Source organism: Mchenga conophoros, linkage group LG6, assembly GCF_057382185.1.
Source record: "Mchenga conophoros isolate Kocher_MC1m ecotype Shallow Benthic linkage group LG6, M_conophoros_male_GT1.1, whole genome shotgun sequence".
NCBI lineage: Eukaryota > Metazoa > Chordata > Actinopteri > Cichliformes > Cichlidae > Mchenga > Mchenga conophoros.
The window spans coordinates 25,715,089-25,734,778 of record NC_140531.1 but is presented as its reverse complement, the minus strand read 5'-3'; the positions used below and the strand labels follow the sequence as shown (position 1 = coordinate 25,734,778).

The 19,690-nt window shown below is 40.0% G+C and overlaps 1 protein-coding gene across 7 annotated transcripts; it reads right to left on the bottom strand.

Moving 5' to 3' along the window:
* Nucleotides 1–624: 624 nt before the first annotated feature.
* On the bottom strand, nt 625–17,734 carry clockb (clock circadian regulator b). Of its 7 annotated transcripts, none has more exons than XM_085277035.1 (24): nt 17,600–17,734; nt 15,674–15,765; nt 15,193–15,337; nt 14,810–14,898; nt 14,217–14,276; nt 13,765–13,913; nt 13,048–13,139; nt 12,752–12,841; nt 12,442–12,562; nt 11,975–12,088; nt 11,571–11,689; nt 11,376–11,458; nt 10,377–10,483; nt 10,125–10,272; nt 9,846–9,921; nt 9,360–9,504; nt 9,094–9,197; nt 7,349–7,471; nt 6,970–7,128; nt 6,116–6,316; nt 5,222–5,427; nt 4,976–5,108; nt 4,259–4,393; nt 625–3,991 (listed from the first exon to the last, which is right to left on the bottom strand). In XM_085277035.1, exons 4-24 carry the CDS (start codon nt 14,824–14,826, stop codon nt 3,731–3,733), a joined length of 2,643 nt encoding a protein of 880 aa, XP_085133161.1. In that variant the 5' UTR covers nt 14,827–14,898; nt 15,193–15,337; nt 15,674–15,765; nt 17,600–17,734; the 3' UTR covers nt 625–3,730. The 7 variants fall into 7 exon arrangements, with proteins under 7 accessions (XP_085133161.1, XP_085133165.1, XP_085133159.1 ...); XM_085277039.1 differs by having other exon boundaries at nt 15,193–15,334; XM_085277033.1 differs by having other exon boundaries at nt 17,560–17,710.
* Between the last annotated feature and the right edge of the window lie 1,956 nt (nt 17,735–19,690).

The window sequence follows — 19,690 nt, the reverse complement described above, 5'->3', positions numbered from 1 at the left end:
TGCCAATTGTGGGTAGGGATGGGGGTTTTTGGAGGAGAAGGGGGGGGGGGGGGGGGGGGGGGGGGGTTAGGAGTTGGGCTCAACCCCTTGGTTTCAGTGAAATGAACTCTTAATGCTTGAGAATACCAAGATACCAAGAAATTTTGGACATCTTGGTCCCAACTTTGTGGGAACAGCTTGGGAGTGACCCCTTCCTATTCCAACATGACTGCACAGCTTTGCACAAAGCAGAGGTCTATATAGACATGGATGTGTGAGTTTGGTGTGAAAGAACTTGACTGGCCTGAGTCCTGACCTCAACTCTATAGATCACCTTTGGGATGAATTAGAACAGACTGTGAGCCAAGTCTTCTCGTTCAACATTCATTTTCTGACCTCACAAATGCGCTTCTGAAAGAAAGGCCAAAAATTCCCATAGACGAACTCCTAAACCTTGTAAAAAGCCTTTCCAGAAGACATAAAGCTATTAGAGCTGCAAAGGGTGGGCTGACATCATATTTAAACCTTATGGATTAAGAAGTTCATATGCATGTGAAGGTAAACGACCGGCAATAAGTGTACTTTACTGTGGGTCAAAAGGAAGGCCATCACTGGCTTAAAAACTGAGTACAACACACATGTCACATTTAATATTTGCAACTGTTTTTATTTTCAAATTGACCAAGATGGGAGAAGAGGGGATTATAATAATAATGTTAGCAAACATTTTGCTTCAAAATATTGATTACATCTGACTTTGGGGTAGATAAAGGAGCACAGTTCAAGAGCAGAAGAAGGGATAGAAATACATACAGTACAGGTTAGCATAGCACCGTTTTTACACTGAATACTGGTGTTTTTAACTTTGTGTATGTGTACAGTATTATACTAGATCTAGAACTGTTTAGAACCAAACGGTGTAGTGGAAAGGTGACCTGTGTATCTGTGTGGAAGGGGGAGCTCGCCGTCTTGTCAATGGCGTCCCGTATCAAATATCCTAGACCTCAACTTTGAAGAGATTTTGAACCCTTTTCCCAACCAAGATGTTGTCAGAAACATATTGCTGCAAACCAATAAAGTCTGTAATGGTGAAACATTCAGAGGTTCTTTTACGATAGACTGAAATTCAGATTGTAAGTTCTGGATTCTTGCAGTGAATTGTGAGTTTCGTTCACACCCCTCCATTTCCTTCATCATAAAGCCTGTCAAACAGGCGCACAGTTACAACATCCATTAGTCTCTTTAAAACACCATTACATTCTTTGGGCTGGGCATCAGTGACACAAACTATAAACATTTCATTACCCTTTAGAGATGCCTTAAAACGCACGCACGCACACACAAACACACTAATCTATACAGGACAAACAATTAATGTGAGACGAGTGGAAGACCTGATTCAAATATTAAAGCCCTCACTGTGTAATCTCGCCACTATTCCTTATTTGTATGGGGGAAAACAAGAAATGAGGTTTTATCCCCGCTAACAGCAATTTAGTCTAAGTTAAGCTTATGTCCAAGGGTTAACATTTGAGACTTGTCAGATAGTACTAGAGTCACTGTGAGCAGTCTGTTATTGCAGAACAATAATAGTACCCATCTTCTTTAGCCTGGCAGGTGACCAGTGCTCTGCAATGCCTAATAACCACTTTCCAGTCACACTTCTGTGCATGAAAATATACTGGGATAAAGCGACAGCTAACATGCACACAGACTCATTCACACAAACATATTCAAGTTGAGCCGTCCCACACACGGGCTCGCACAATATTGCGCCCAACGAGAGCAGACGTTCCTTGAAAATTACAATTCCTTTATACTGCAACGCAAGAACTGATTGGCTATCGCCAGGGGAAAGAAATACTGACCCCCAAGTGATATAAGAAGTAGGATCAAGGACAGGAGATGTTATATTCACACAAACCCACATGCACACTTTTACTACACTCTGAGACAAAACACATTCTAAATGCTCCTTTGCCAACATTTCACTTCCTCCAAACCAAGGCTTTTCTGTATGATATGGCTTAATCACTGAAGTACACAGGCTGAGCCCAAACCATTTAAAGTGGAGCGGGACCCTGTCCTGGTTTTTGACTGCTATTTGAGAACCGAGAGTCAAGTGAACTGGACTGCATGAGGTTTTCTGAGGCCTAGGAAGAAGGACGAAACACTGATGATACAGGAGACCTTAAGATAATCAGCTGAAATTCAGATGCTTGGGTAGCGTGAGGTTAGCGTATTCCAATAAGAGTGACAACAGAAGGATTTCTCTGCAATTCTGCTCTACTGCGTCTCAACATCTACCCCCACAAAAACAACAAAAAAAACCCACCAGCATATTTTTATATGCTTTGATAAATAAACAACGAAGGCTCTAAAGAAATCTGGGGCAAATTTGATTCAGTCACCACTTCCTTTATGAATCTTCTTCCTATGGTCTTTGCAGCATCACTGTCTAATCCTTCTGGTCTGGTTCCAGACTGAGGCAGAAGCAAAAACTTTCCACATTCCTGAGAATACAAGTACCATCCAACAACTTCAAACCCTTTACTAAGTCAATTATTGTAAGACACAAGGGGCAACACACACACACACACCAGCCACAGACACTCTTGTTCACTCATTCACACAAAGATTGTTTTCTCAGAAACACTCATTAGCTCAAAGAATCACACAACAGATTACAAACAACAGGGTCGACAGTGATTTATCGTACACAACCACGTTAAGTGCTAAAGTTGAGGAGCTTGAGGATATACTGTTTTGTTACATATAGGGCTCTTTAACTTTTAAAAAATAATCCCTACTATATACACACGCATTAATTTTAATAGGGGTAATATCTTGTTGGAAAATATATGCCTTTGAATAGTCTGTTTGAAATTTAAAGTAAAAAAAAAAAATTTTGACTATGTTATTGGCACTTGGAATCACTAAACCCGTCATATGTACAGTAATTATCCTGTAAATAATACAGTTAAACTGTAATCTAGTTTCTTGCTAAACATGATCTGTAATTAGAAAGAGAGCCTTTTTTTGTCTCAGAGACACAGTGTTCAAAAAACAACTTCCACAAAAAACACCCAAGCCCAGCCATTTTTTAAAACACTCAGAACTTTAAAACCTTGTTCTGGACTTAATTTTTTTTTTCCTGGGAGGGGTGGTGGTGGTGGTGGTGGTGGTAGGGCGGGGAGGTCTAAGAGGAGTCAGTGCTCCATCTTTGACCACACTTGACCAAAGTAAAAAGTTATGTTGTTTTTTTTTTTGTTTTTTTTAAAGCAACTAATAAAAGCTTACACAGTTATTTTTTCCATGCAATCATATAAAATACTACATTTCTGTTTTCTGTTAGGCTATGGTGGATATTTACAAGTTTTTGTTTGTATCATACAGTAAATCTGTACAAGGCCAGTTCGCTTTGACACGCTTCTCAGAAAAAAAAACAAAAAACAAAAAAAGTGACCATAAAGTGATTAATTCAGGTTTTCACGGAAACTGAAGCTTCCCTCACAACACCGCTTCTCATGAGAGGAAATGGGGATTTGAATCCATCCTGTTGCCATGGTGACAGTCTTTTGGTGAGTTCCTTGTGGACTCATTTTCCTCTTTCCTATGATTTGTTTCTTTCAGATGAAGGAACGATTTCGGGGGGGAAAAACAAACAAACAAAAAAAACAAACGTATGCAACAATCCCTTAAGAGTTCCAATTCCCCACATGTTCTCGCTGTACACACTCCCCTCCTCGCTTCACTGCTGTTGGCTGCTGACAGCGTCAGTCCTGTGCGATGACGGGGCTTTCTGCTGTTTCTGGGGCTGTGGTTTAAGCTGCTGCTGGTGCCTCTGGTGGTGAGATTGTTGTTGCTGCTGTTGCTGCGGTTGTTGTTGCTGCTGCAGTTGCTGTTGCTGCTGTGGATGTGTTGCCTGGGTGAAGGTTCCCTGCTGTTGGAGTGGGAAAGCTGCCTGCAGGATCAGCTGCGTAGACTGGTTGTTGTGGAGAAGACGAGGGCCCTGGCAGCAAGACAATGCAATGATATTAGACAATGAAGGAAATTCTTCTCCCTCTGCTCATTCTCTAGTGTCACTGAAAGTCTTAAACATTTTCAAGTGTAAATGACACTCCGTACACTTAAGACACACTTTATATAATTTCATAATTATTCGCAATATCATAAAAATGAAATATCTGTACAGTAAAATTAAACATGAATGCTATCCTATCATACCATGCCTCTACAATATTTTAAATCAATGACATCTTCTGCCCTCTAGTGATACCTGTAGGAATTGCTGTTGTTGCTGCTGCCCCTGCTGGTTGCTTTGTGCCACTACAGCTGTCTGGTTTTGGCCGTCTGGTTGTCCTTGAGGTGCTTGGGCCGGCTGCAGAGTCAGCGTTTGGGTCTGCCCCCCTTGCTGAAGTGGTACAGAGGGTTAACAAAGGGAATATGTTGAGGTAAAGGAATAAAAATGAATTAAAAAGTTCACTCACTCACTGCTTTCAGGGTGAATGAGCAGCTACTCTTAGTTTTATCGTTATCAATTATTAAGATGTGTGCCATTTTTTCACTATTTAAGTAATTACCCAACAACCTGCAAGTCTTTGATTTTTCAAGCGTGCTTTTGGGTTTCATTTAATTATTAAAAGGGTTATGCTGTTTTTTTTTAAACCCAAAATACTTTTTCTATCATCCTGAATCTCTTCGTTAACTACTTCCAGAACCACACTGTTGCGTTAACTAGTCTTTTTTCCCCCTCCCCTTTTCATTTCAGTTACAAACACCTAGAAAATTATTGCTAACGAGCATTTTCAAAGCTACTGTGCCAGAATCATTACACCAAGCGTTAAAGAACACACATTTTACTATGCCAGGAGCAGTTTGTCAGCCCTGAGTGGCTCAGATATAATCATTTAAATGGGCTTCACTCCAAATAGTTTTGATCTTAGACAGAGAGAGGCAAAACAAAAGAAACAGACATCATTCAAACTGTGTTTACCTGCTGGCTCCCAAATGGGTTGTATGCGGTAACCACCTGCCCCATAAACATAGAAGTGGGAACCATGACTGCACCACATGCATGCATTGGAGCTGTCACAAGCTTGGTCACAAGCTGCTGCCCTGCTGGGAAGCTGGAGAAAGAACTAGATATATTTATCCATCATAGTAAATATCAGCTTTTCAAATGTACAAACTGTCAGATTGTCATTATAATGGGAATCAGGTTCGATTGTTCTGTACTAACCGGATCTGTCGGTCCTGGGTGAAAGTGGCCACAGCTGTGCCTTGCTGGGTGTTATTCTGCGGCAGGCTGGTGCTGATCTGCAGCACATTTGGCTGTCCTGGCTGGGAAATCATCATTGTGTTGTATAAAGGAGCAGATACAGAGCCCTGGGTCTGGGGTTGAGGTTGGGGCTGAGGCTGAGAAGCTTGCTGAGTCTGACGCTGGGGCTACAGAGGAGCAACAGCAAAGGCCATGACATTGTCTTTTAAATTAACGAAGCATTAACAAGATTATTTAAAGATTTTCTGTGGATTCGTTCTCCAGTTTCACTTTCCCCACTTTTACGCTGTCATGTGTGAAATTTACACATAACACAAAATAAATCAGCATGTAAGTCAAAGTGGTTTTTCGTAAGTTTTCTGTCTTCTAACTTTGAGACACAAAAATGAAATCGGTGAAATGTCTTGCTGCTGTCACACTCACCATTTTGAGCTGACTTCAAAATTGCATGAGATAATCAATAATTCACAACATGGAAATTTAAACTGTGTCTATTCAGAGGAAAGGCGGGGTTTAATGAAAGCCTCCACTATCACTGAGTGACCCCTAAAGTGTCACATTATTAAAAATGCAAACAGCATGAGATTTTAACATTTTATCCTCACAGCATAGCACTGTAATATCTGCATAAAAGTGACTAATACTGTCCCAAATTTAGGTAAGATTATTGTTCACAGAGAAAGCTGAAAGAAGACTACATGCACACACAGGCAACTTCTGAGATTAAAAGGAAATGACAAAATCATGGACATGCAAAGGAAACAGACAAACATTTTCATCTGATCTGAACTTTCAAAACCATTTTCATAGTATTTCCATAGCCTGTCTGCTTGCGTGTGTCTGCCGGTATCGCACCTGCATAAGGGTGTTGGTCTGCTGTTGTAAGCTCTGTTGAGTGGGAGGAGCCTGCTGCTGGATGGTGAGCTGCTGTGTTCCCGAATGGACGGGGTTAATTGTTGTTTGCTGGACCTGATTGGTCAACGTAGTTGTCTGCTGGACTGATCCTACTTGAGGAAGCTGTACATTCATGGGTCCACCCTGCTGCTGCAGCAACATCTGTTAGAATGGACACATGAAACGTCAGGCCACATTCAGATAGTAAGGAGATTTACAATGTGTGCGTGTTACTTTTACCAGATCTGTGCGTGACAACAGAATAATCAACAGAAATAAATTATCTTTACACAATCAGGAGATGGCAGTTTACTGTTTTCTATGAATAGAAGAAATATATAATGCATGCAGGATTCCAGTCCTGATCTAGGTCAAGCAAAACCAGGTACAGGACAATTCACCTACTTGGTCTGAACAGAGGTCACATTTCTTGTTCGATTAATTGATTTTTTTTTTCCACATGTGGAAAATATTACATCAACACTACTTCTTGGCTCTATCTGTATCCTGTGAACAGAATCCACCCTGTTGGTTTATTTTTATAATTAATTTTATTTTGCTGTAAACACTAGGTGCAGTCATACACACCATTTTCTCAATATACAGATGTTAACTTCGACATGAAGACAGAGAAAGAGTTATGAATAGAGAGAAATAAAGCAAAGTAATAGAGGATGACACAAGGTAAGTTACACTAGAGATATAAATAGACACTGAGTAAAGTGGATTTAAACACACCTACTGTAAGAAAAGGCTTTTATGTCATAAAGCAGTGCTGACCTAAAAGTAATCTTGCATACGCATCTACAGCCTACCTGTATACCCTGCCCCTGGACTCTCTGCAGCTGCTCCTGGATGTGTCTGAGCTCCTCCTGCTGCCGCTGAATGTTAGCCTGGATCATTCTGGTCCTCTGCTCCAGCTGCTCCTTTAAGTGCTGCATGGCATTCACCTGCGCTGAGAACTCCATCACTGGCTGCAGACGGAGAGAAAAAGAACAAGCTGTGCAATGTGTATGCAATTAGGATACACTGGCTAATCGAACTCCATAGTTGGGTTGCACAGTTAATTAAATGCCACAAGGTCCAAGACCTCAGAGTCCACATTATACAAGCATTTGAAAAAAAAATGTTTGTCACCAATTAACCTGTTGTCAACAAACCATTTGAGCTCTTCTCCACATAATTATGTCTCACCTGCACATTTGTCTGGAGCTGCTGTTGTTGTTGTTGTTGCTGCTGCTGTTGCTGTTGTTGTTGTTGTTGCTGATTGATCATACCAGGAGCTACACTCTGCCCTGTAGTCTGAGAGCTCATAGACTGCAAATATAATGAAAACAAAAACTATGATTACAGGCATGAATTTTTCATTGTATTACACCACTTTATATGCACATGTTCAAGACTTAAAGCTGAAATACACTTGCATTTATATAGTGTTTTTCTAATTTTACAGATACATACATCTACACAGGAAAATTTAGAATAACAGTTAACCTAGTATTCATGTTTTTGGACTGTGAGAGGAAGCCAGACTACCCGGAGGAAACCCACACAGGAACAGAGAAAATATGCACACTCCACACAGAAAGTCCCCAGCTGAGGTTTAAACCAGGAACTTTCTTGCTGTGAGGCAACAGTGCGACGCACATCTCTGAGTTTTGACGCCGCTTAACGCCCATTCAAAGCACAACAACTTTAGTACGTAAGTTGAAAAACACAGATTTTATGGTAATTATGTATTTTTGATTGAAAGATTGTTGAAGTGAAGATGCAAAACAATGAACCTCTCACCATCCCAGCTAACACTGCAGTACTGTCTTGATGCTAACCGCTGGCCTACTGAAACCTCATCAGCATATTAACCTTGCCCGTTGCTCTCCATTGAAGTTTGAAATCAAAACTGTAGCTGAGAAATTTGATTACATGTATTGAAAATTATGGTGGTAAAATCAGGTCACATTCAACATAATGTGATATAATGGAAATTTAAACTCGCGTACAGGTTTTATGTACAGCCCAGACTTTAAGCAGCTGAAAAGATGCTTTATAATTTCCCCAGTGATGCTCTTTCAGGCCTTCACTGTAACTCTGGTTTAGCTCTCTGTCTTTAACAAGTGTTTTTGTGACAGCAATTTTTTTTGAATTTTTGCCTGAAGAGTCATTTAGTTGTAGTTATAATTTAGGGATCTAAGTTTAGGGTCAACTACATATCACAAGATTATCAAAACCTAAATGTGAAGTTGATTTATTTGCCTAAAATATAAAGTGTAAAAGTTTGTGTTTTTACTCCACAAGGTTTGCAAAGCATCTTATTTTCCCAGACTTAAAAAGCGAAATATGTCCATATGTCTGCTCTAAATTTTGTCATGTTTTCATGAGAAACAGAGGCATGGGAGCTTCCTCCACACCCTGTTTGCTGAGGGCAGATCAAATTCTGTGCATCCAACCTTGATGTACACAGAGAATACTGACAGGATCACTTCCAAAACTCGCACCGCCTCTCAGAACATTTTCATCTTGTTTTTATTCGTTGGTACAAGTGTCCGTAGATTTCATCGCAGTTTTTATCCTCATGCATTCGTTTTTATTTTAGTGATTTTGTTTTCGTCAGGGAGAAACAGGTTGTTGACAAAAACTATGATGAAAATTATTAAAATAGTAAATGGCCTGCATTTGTATAGCACTTTACTTATTATTTATTAGTCAGCAGAATTAACACTGTTCTTGAAGTCGGAAGCGTTTGTCTGCGCTTAGTGCTCAGATTACGTAAGAAAGCTTCAGGAAATAGTCAAGCACAAAAGTTCCACCAGGAACCAGATATGCCAATCCATAAAACAAAAAGGAAAACAGTGTTTTCTTGACCAATTTCTGTGTTAGTTATGGCCAGAAGTAGTTTTGTAAGGATTTTCTATGGATTAGCCAGCTGTGTCCTGTCTCACCTGGCTGCTGATAGATGACCGGCGCTGTGATGTCATCTCCATGGTAGATGCTAATGATTGCCGAGGGGGCGTGGCCGTGTCCATGTGTAACTTGGGAGCTGTCGCTGCAGAGAAAGTAATTGGTGGTCAATGGTTATTTTTAGATGATATCATTTTACTACAGGAGTTAGCCACTGAATTTTAATACAGAGAGGATATGTCACCACCTCCCCTTAACAGTATGTCAGTGTATGTCACATTACTTGTGCAACTGTGGGTGTCCTTACAAGTGCAGGTGTTGTCAGACACATGCGATGAGGACTTGCGGGAACTCCGCGAGGAAGTCGAAGGTGTTCTACTGTGGTCAAATCGCTCCAGTGCCTCCTTCAGGCTGGACGTATTGAGCTGTGACTCTGAGCCAGAGTCTTGACTCTGGAAAAATAAGAAAATACCAAAGATTTAAAAAACAAGAAAGCCTATCCATTGTATCTAATGGAGTGCATACAAGTGGAAATTACAGGCCTAAAAGGTAATTGAGGTACCAGCAGAAAATCTGAAGCATAAATTTCATAATCTAACATTGTAACAGCTCCTAGAAGCTGAATATTGTACTTCAACATGTAATATATTTCTGGTATTTTTGCTTTCATCTGTTTCAGTTAGTCTTACGCAACAACTTCTACCACAACATTGTTTTTAGACTCAATTTTACTCCTGTGCTTGACATGTTTGTAATTATAAGGACCGTGCTACATGTTTTATTTATTTCTCACCTTATCTGCAGTGACTTCTGGATTTGCCTCCTCGATGCCGAGCTCTCTGCGCTGTTCTGCCCTCACCTCTGCATAGCTGCATTTTAGACCAAAAACAAAAACAAACAAAAAAAAAAAAAAAGGGGGGGGGGGGGTTTGAGAAGATGGTTGACCAATAAAAACATTATAAAAATAGAGACATAAAGAGTCTTTTGTTAACACAAACTCAACATCGTTCCTGAAAAAGTCCAGTGATCAGCAATCTTCTGGAAAAGGGGAATAAAATAAACATACTTGTACCTGACTACTGTGTGCGTGCAGACAATAAACTCAGGTCGAGAGTTCCATTGATGGTAGGTGATGTAGTAGTGTGTCTGCAGCCAGATCCACTGTTGACCTTTCGTCAGGAAACGGTAGTAGCATGACTTCCCTTTACCATATTGCATTACTGAACAGAAGCGGGGCAGAAACAGCCAAAGATGTTACCAAAAACACTCAGAAAAAGGCTTTTACAAAAGATTTTTGCTAGTTTGACTTAAAGTAAGTGCTCACAGTGTTCGTGACATTTCGCTAGCGTCTCCAGGTCGTCCACATGGTAATAGTCGTACCCTGATGTCCCCAAAACCTCAAAAGGCAGGTAGCCTATAATTGGTGGCGCTCTGTAAAAGGTAAAAGAATTTTCTTACTCTGATGTAAAATTGCTGAACGGATACTTTTTCTAGAGAAATGCTTTATTTTCATGTACATTTATTTATTTTATTTATCCATCCATTCGCTTCCGCTTATCCTTTCCAGGGTCGCGGAGGGTGCTGGAGCCTATCCCAGCTTTCATAGGGCAAGAGGCGGGGTACACCCTGGACAGGTCGCCAGTCTGTCGCAGGGCTAACACATAGAGACACAGACAACCAGTCGCATTCACATTCACTCACAGATTCACACCTATGGGCAATTTAGATTGACCAATTAACCTATCCCCACTAACTGCATGTTTTTGGACTGTGGGAGGAAGCCAGAGTACCCGGAGAGAACCCACGCAAACACGAGGAGGACATGCAAACTCCACACAGAAAGACCCCGGCCTGATGGTGGAATTGAACTCAGGACCTTCTTGCTGTGCAGCAACGCTGCTAACCACCGTGCCGCCCTCATTTATTTTATTTATGATTTGTTTATTTATTTTCTATGATTTCTTAACTTCTGGTGTCCTGAAAAGTGAAACTAGAAGTGTGGAGGAAAATCTCAATGGAGAAATAAATTGAAGAACAAGAACACAGTTTGTGAAGAACTGAAATGAAACATATTTGAACTATGACCTGGAAAAAGACCGTACTATCCTCTAGTTCACATTTAAATTTGTCAATAATGAATGAAGACAGAACTTAAGAGGTTAGATGCATGAATAAAGTCTCACATTTGCTAAACTGACCAATCATAACGTGTGTGAATGTGTGTTTCAGCCATCTATATAAGACAGCAGCCATGTGGGTGCAACTCAACCACCCAACAACCCGTTGTGATTGAGTATACAGGAGAAGAACTAGATCTGCCTACCGATGGTCTAAAAAGAGGAATTTCCATTCTAGACTGTGTCTTGATGTGAACTCTTCATTGGGCTCCTCCACCGTACACATTTCCTATGAAAATAAAATTGTGAAAATTAGATGTTTTGAGAGATAATTAATAGCTAATTGACAAATAAATACTTGACAGTCTAATGAGTAAAGTCAGTTCATGTCTGAATAATACCTTGATAAACTGAGGCTTAGCTAGCCGGACCGTGGCTACAAAGCACACCTGGTCATCAAAGGCAGGTTGTAGCGACCGCTGTAACACCCCTGCCAGACCGTTCCTAGTCACATTGGGAACTGCACAACAGTGTTACTTACTCAGCATGTCAAAGAATATAAAATGTGGTTCACAGAGCAGTACACAGAATAATATCTTTCTAGGCTAGTAAATGATATCTTAAAATTATGCTTATTTTCCACTTTTTGACTTTAACATTTAATGGGTTTAACACACAAGTTTAATGCTAGTTTGTATCTATACATGCAAGCTTGTTTGGAAAATAGTATTTAAAAAAAAACAAAAAAAACAAAAAAAAAAAAACCATCTTCTGAAATTCCTCACATGCAGTGCGAGGGACATACCGTTATTGAGAGACTTGAAGTTGCCGATGAACTTAACATATTCATAAACAGGGGATTCTTTGGGGTCAATGGCCCCTCGCAGCATATGACAGCAGAACTCCATGTGATTCTTAGCTGGAGACAAAAAAGAAAAAGAGATTATAATTACCAAGGAAAAAAAATACAACTGCTTGTAAAAACATGCTGTTCATGTGCTCCACAAAGGTCATGTCCAGTCCAGCAGCTTCACTCTGACAAGCCGTGTGTTCACACTATGGTGACGTTTTTGAAATTTGAATCCTTTTTAACATTATTTATTTATCAATTTATTTGAGAAATACTTTTACTTGTGAGCATTTTTAATCTGATAATAATAAATAATCCTGTTTAATCATCAGACATACAAAAAAAAAAAAAAAAAAAAATTGTAAACCATATCATTTCAAATAAGCAGGTTTTATGGTACAAGATGACGGTGTGTTACTCACACTTTAGGTAATCAGTGCTAAGGTTCTCTAGCTCAGAGGGGTGTGTGGACAGAGCCTTGTACACTTCGGAGTGTTCCCCAACCGGCAGGAAGTTTAACAGGTTCTGGTCCACCAAATCCGCCTGATAAAACACCCACACACAGGCACACACACACATTCAAGAGGAATACAAATTAAGACAAGCCCTTTTCAATACACACTGGTCAGCCTGACATGTTTAATCTGAACCACACAAAAGATCCTATGAAAGCTTTTGTTATAATAAAGTGTATGACTAATACAGACACGGTTGCAGGGGGAGGTGATTTACCGGGAGGTGTTCTAGTAGTGAAGTGACACTCTCAGACACGTAGAGGATGTTGCCATCAGTCATTATTGCTATAAAGAACCCATCAAGAGCCTGTTAAAAAAAAAAAAAAAAAAAAAAAAAAAAAACCAGTGTCAAATCCCATAAGGACAAACTTAAAATTGTAAATTTAACTTCAGATATAACTATACTGTACAAAATGAGGTGACACTGACCACTGCAGTAATACAACTGTGGGTCAAGTGCCTGTGTTTTTACACAACAAACAAGATTACAGAACGAAACCTAAGATTTCTGACCTCCAGCATGAGCTGGGTGAATTCCTCATTGCTAAGAAATGGAGGCTTCCAGTCTTGCCTGATCTCACTCGACTCAGACTGAGCTGCAATCTCTGGTGAAGGACAGAGAATTCAGTCAGAACTTAATACAGACATAGTGGAAAACGTCGAGGAAGAATAAGAGCACGAGAGGTGAGGGCATGTAAAAAGACAACAAAAACAGCATAAAGTTAACAGTAAACAACTGGGTGGAAAAATGTTTTGAGACTGCTATGTCCAGTATGAAAACAAGACAGTTAAAAACATACTAGGCGGAAGCTGGTATTTTATTATCTTGCAAGTCAATGACACTAGATAAAAACAAAAGGATCATTGACCTATAAACAGTGATGAAATAATTTAACATAAACACAATATCAGTATTCATAAAAAGTTAAAACTGCTGAAACCCTTATAATTATTAAAAGACATAAAGGTAGATTTACTTTAAGAACAACTTGTTAGGTCAAAAATACACAACTGGTTCAAATAGTTACCATTTTGTAATGTAAAATTACAGCACCAATGTCTCATAAAAAGGCAATAAAAACATACTTTCGCTTTCTAGTGATGAAGGTAAGCAAACCCTGATAAGTGTGGCTAAATCGGAATGATCAAGCTAAATATACAAAAAACATCCACCCTGTGAGGTGTTTAGCAAAAACAGGAAGTGAGACGAGCACGGCAGAAAGCTCTGACCTTTGTGTTTACACAGGAAGTCGATGCTTTTCTGCAGGATGGTGGACTTGTCCATCTTTCTAGTGTTGCCAGGCAACATTGTGCCGAGTTCCTTGATGAGGACATTGAACTGGTCTCGCCGTCTCTTCTCAGACTTGTTACGGGACACGCTGCAAGCAAAAATAGTTTTGAAATAGAAGGTTTAAGACATTTTATTTGGTTCTGTTTTCATCCAGTGTTTTGACTGGGCTTTAAAAACACAACCTTTAAAAAAACAGTAATGTAACTTTATCATAAGTGACCCTGGTTATGTGAAAGTCAAGGCAGAATGACTGTTGTGTGAATGGCATTAGGACAAAGTCAGCTCTGACACTGTGTATTAACAAAAATGTACTAACTCATGTTTAATCAATATTCTATGACTTTTTTAAGTCCATACTAGACTAATCTCCTCTCCAGCATGTTTATCTTACCGTTTTGCTTTGTCCTTTTCATCTTCTTCCATCAACCCATCAAAGATGCTACAATCATCCCTAAAGAAGGAAGAAAGCAAACATATTTACAGCCATTCACAGCTTTCAAGACTTACTTGTTTACGTTTTCCTGCATGTGCGGTGGCCTTGAAGGCAGGTATGCATTGTTAATAATAACCAATGACTGATGTTGGCTAATGAGAGAATTCCTATTGTACATGCCAGCAGCAGGTTTATTTTTGGGTCACACAGAAAACGGGTGAGAGAGAGAGAGAGAGAAAGAGAGAGAGAGAGCAGTAGAAGGAATGCGTTTTGTTTGCCAAGAAGATTAAGCGCATTTGTGTACTACGTTTCAATTAATATAGGTCAAAAAAAATCATTTGATGGGGACTCATAGATGCTATCCATAACTTTCTTTCTTTAAATGAAAAAATATTCTTTCAAAAGTAAAGAAATATAAAGAGTTAAAATAATGAGTTTTAATTTTTGAGCCAGATGTTACATACATATATTTTGTGATTTTGTACATGTGACTATGAACATATTCTGTATACAGCAGACAACATTTTGAGGTGTTGTGTGCAGCATTATACCCCATGCTTGATGTCATGGTGGCTGCTAATCAGGGCTGTGGCTGCAGTGATTTGTTCTTTAGGCGTGAGGTAGGCATTTGGAAGACCACCTGTTGAGACAAAAAGAGCAGGTAGTTTATTAGTTTAACTCCTAGTTATTTTTCATATTGTATATGAAGGCACTAAATGGGGCTTTGAAGTGAAAGCCTGAAAGGGTAGTCCCTTTTCTAACCATAACATTTGCAGATCATATCTTTTCTCTTAACTAGTTCCTTTCTTTTTAAAAAACACAGTTACATCTCCATACATGCATGCACACACTAAATAATAAAAAATTCTGACATTTAATAAACACTTTTCCATGCACCAGATTAAATCTGTGTGTCTGTGTATTAACTTCTCACCTCACTGCAGCCTATGCACGTGCTCAGTTAACGTATTTTCTCAGGGGGTTGTAGAAGGGGTTTGGGGTCAAAAGTGGAGCTGATGTCATTGGGGTCATGAGAGGGCACCAGGCCACAGGAAGGACATGGTGGTCAAGCAAACCTGCTGGAGAAATCAGAGCAGAAACTAATGGTCATGGGGAGACCAACCAGAGAGTTTGGAAACATAATAACCATCTCCTAGTGCACTGTCTGCCATTTCTTAAACCAAGATTTATTTTTATTTATTCTTTTTTCCCCCTTTAAAATCAGTTTCTTCCTTTTAATTTTGGTACAATATACATTATGGACATAAATGTATTTTATGAATTAAGATTATTAAATTACAGTATAACATGCGGCAGCATCTTCAAAGTGTGAATAACATAAATCAATACAAAAAAAATACCCTGAAATGAAATTTACTTCTGCACTTACAATAGTTTTACATCATGTAACTTACATTCTGGAATGTCACTTGTTGGTATAATTAGCTGTTTGAGATCGCAGCCTTTGAGTTGCTGACAAATCTTGTGTGTGCAAACCACACCTCACCTGCAACACAAACATACACCCACTGTTTACCATGCACAGAAATTCTAGAAGTCACCCGAAAAATGCAGATGTTAGTTGCTGCAAAGTACAAAACAGGAAACCTGAGCTGCAAGTAATCAGCTTTTACACATAGATTTGTCATACCACTAAAACGCCAAAAACAAGTATGCTCTGTCTAAGAAACGGTTAAAAGTAAAAGGGATTTAATACTACTTTCATATAAAAAAATTAACAACAAATACCCCATTATCTCAGCAACAGTCCAATCATTTTACAGAGATATATGATCACAATTGAGGTGCTGGACCCAATATAACCTTGGCATTTTGCCATGAAAAATGACTGGTGATGACTTAGAGTAGTTGCTGATTGTTTTCCTGTTAATCAACAGTTCTGTTGTTTTGATTCTCAAACTGTTATGACCAATCTAGTCTTCGCATCAATGCTCAGTGTGCGTTTTCTTTTTTTTATTAAAAACAACAGTCTAAAGATTTACTCTTTACATTAACACCAACCAGCACCACAACTGAACAGCAATAACTTGTGAGTGTTAGTGCTTTTTTCAACAAGCAAACTCATGCACAAGAGTCGAATAATCAATTTCAGCATTTGCTAAAGGCTTAAAAGATTAGTCTATAGGAGTCGCTTCCAAACTCGTCAAGTAGTCCCACCGGCACAGGGACAACAGACCACCACTTAATCAACGCCTTCTAAGAGGATTTTGCTGTATATAAGTGTGGGCAGAGAGGTCACGAAGACTACACTAACAACTGTGGACAGCATACTAGAGGAGATGCCCTCTCATATCTCCCTCATGTGTATAAAACCATCATAAGGAGATCACACTGGTGGTCCCAAGGCTATATTTCGGGATGCTGACCTGCACTTGGTGTTCTCTTCATGGCCAATAAGTGAAGCCTCGTTAAACTGAGCTTCTTCATTGGACGAAGACGTTGTAAACCATTCCCAATGAATTAACTCTCATATGAGCAACATGACCGAATGTTTTTCCGTCTCCCAAAACAGCAACGAGCCATAAGATAAGGCAATCTAGCGTTTAACATATACAATTTAATGCCACAGGTGTTAGTTATACAACCTAAAAGAGAGCAACCCATATAGCTAGCTAGCAGGCTAACTAAGCTTGCTACCGAAAACTGCCAATTTAACTCAGAGATTTAATGCTCTTACTGCCCCAGTTTCCTCATGCTCACACTCCGAAAACACTGAATGACACTCACGGGTAAAGCATTTCACATTTGTCAAAAATAAACAAGAGGAAAAATATGTCTATCATAGCAAGCTGGCGCCGAGCCCGAAGCTGTCACGCAACAACTGACACTGAAGATGAAATAATCTAAAATATTACCGTCGGGTCCTCAAACGCCGCGCATGAACATCCGCGCGGGGCAAGGTCCTCGCGTAAGCCGACAAAAACATGCCTATCCACCGCGGAGACACATCTATAAAACCAACGACGGTGGAAACATTTTCGCGGCAGATGTACATACACACATACATACACTGTTCCCGGGCACACGCGCGCGCGCTCACACACACACACTGGCAAGGATACGCGCACGCGCTCGCCCACTCTTACACATAGACACTGGCTGCTCCAAATGTGGGTCACTGGGCCTTGCTCTCCCTCAAGCGTGCGGAAACAGTCCCGAAGCCTGCTCTGCAGTCCGACCGCTTCCGCACGCCGAAAACACCGTCTACAAACCACGGCTGCCGTGCTATTTCACGATCGGTAACTGCCACCAGCTTCGCGTATGCATTAAAAACCCTTACCTTGACGAATAATCGAGAGCAGCCTCCGTGTTTTGCTTACTTGTGAGCGTTGCAGCGAGGTGGTGGGGGCCAGGAGGACTTCGGGTTGGGGAGAAAAACAGGAGGCCTACTTCATATTACGACGTACAGTCATGCGCAATAGAGACAGCAGGGCGCACTATTTTGCAAGTACAGTAGCCGAGGGAAAACTGAGGGAATCGCTGAGTGATCTTCGAAAGGGGAAATGACTCCGCGTTTTTTTATGTGGCTTTTCCACACAAACTACTCCACTGTCCGAGCGACCGACGTAGCGATTAAAAATTAAGGCATTTAAAATGTTTAAAAATGGCTGACGCCAGTCTGGATAATAGTGATATATAAAAATAGATACACAGTTTACTCGCGTTTTAAAAGCACCTCAATAGCAATATTTAAATAATATATTTAGATAAACTAATAATATCTCTACTGGCTGTAATTTGGGTTGCACGGTATTAACTGTGAATGTGACATTGGACGGTCGCCACAGGGGTGTAGAAGCAGGTTAAAGACAGCCCTCCTGATGACAAGGGGTTCCCCTTTTATCGACATTCAATCGCAGGCATTCACGGCCATGACGTTGTCCGTATTTTGTGTCGAGGTTCCCCCTAACTTTTTCTAAAGGTGCTTTTAGGCTTTAGAGATTCTTTTTATGAGGCATAATCTGGAATTCTACATCAATTTCATGTGTTTGCAGTGATAGATATCTACACTATACTGGTTACTGTCTTTATGGACAAGATGCTATCAAGACAGTACAAATCATATAAAAGTGTCACACCATAAATTGAACAATATCACCAAACTGGGAGACATTTTATTTCACTAGTCCAGCGGCCCTCAACATTTTTTGCACCACGGACCGGTTTATGCCCGACAATATCGGCCTTTAAGGTGTCGCGGATAAATACAACAAAATAAAACTAGTACCGGTACCGAAAAAAAGAAGATTTATTCATAACACACGTGAAAAGACCCAGGAAAACCAAGTTAATGATAAAAACGATAACAAAATAACGCTGAAAACCGATAAAAACCCCGAGAACCATACATTTCACACCGGAGCCTCTACTCTTGTTGGCCGGTACCAAACGACTCACGGACCGATACCGGTCCGAGGCCCGGGGGTTGGGGACCGCTGCACTAGTGTACTTCCTTCTCTGTTCCTCTGATGTGAGCTGTAAATATTGCTCATACGTGGGGGAAGGATTTAGGCACAGAATAAATAGAGGATGACTGGCAGGAAGCTATAACCCTGATCAAATCTACCTTCATATGCAAGAGACTCAGTATAATAGTGTTCACAGATTGCATATCACCGCTGATGTTTTGCACAAGAGTCTAAATTGATTTCCAGGTTCTGGAAAGTTATGTCTAAGGAAATTAGTGGAATGTTTAAAATAAGCTTCTTTATTATTATTTTTTTTTAAAGATCCTGGTGTTTTCCTCTTAGGTCTACCCTCTAGCGAGTTGCACCTAGCACACTACAGATTTCTGGAGAAGCTTCTTCTACAGGGAGTGCATAATTATTAGGCAAGTTGTACTTTTGAGGAATAATTTTATTATTGAACAACAACCATGTTCTCAATGAACCCAAAAAACTCATTAATATCAAAGCTGCATGTTTTTGGAAGTAGTTTTTAGTTTTAGCTATTTTAGGGGGATATCTGTGTGTGCAGGTGACTATTACTGTGCATAATTATTAGGCAACTTAACAAAAAACAAATATATACCCATTTCAATTATTTATTTTTACCAGTGACACCAATATAACATCTCCACATTCACAAATATACATTTCTGACATTCAAAAACAAAACAAAAAATCAGCGACCAATATAGCCACCTTTCTTTGCAAGGACACTCAAAAGCCTGCCATCCATGGATTCTGTCAGTGTTTTGATCTGTTCACCATCAACATTGCGTGCAGCAGCAACCACAGCCTCCCAGACACTGTTCAGAGAGGTGTACTGTTTTCCCTCCCTGTAAATCTCACATTTGATGATGGACCACAGGTTCTCAATGGGGTTCAGATCAGGTGAACAAGGAGGCCATGTCATTAGTTTTTCTTCTTTTATACCCTTTCTTGCCAGCCACGCTGTGGCGTACTTGG

Excerpts from the sequence above, each read along its gene's own strand:
- clockb (XM_085277035.1), bottom strand. Across the intron at positions 9,505-9,845 it reads CAGAAGTCACTGCAGATAAG|AGTCAAGACTCTGGCTCAGA; the intron begins GTGAGAAATAAA and ends TTATTTTTCCAG. Across the intron at positions 6,317-6,969 it reads TCCAGGGGCAGGGTATACAG|ATGTTGCTGCAGCAGCAGGG; the intron begins GTAGGCTGTAGA and ends CCATTCTAACAG.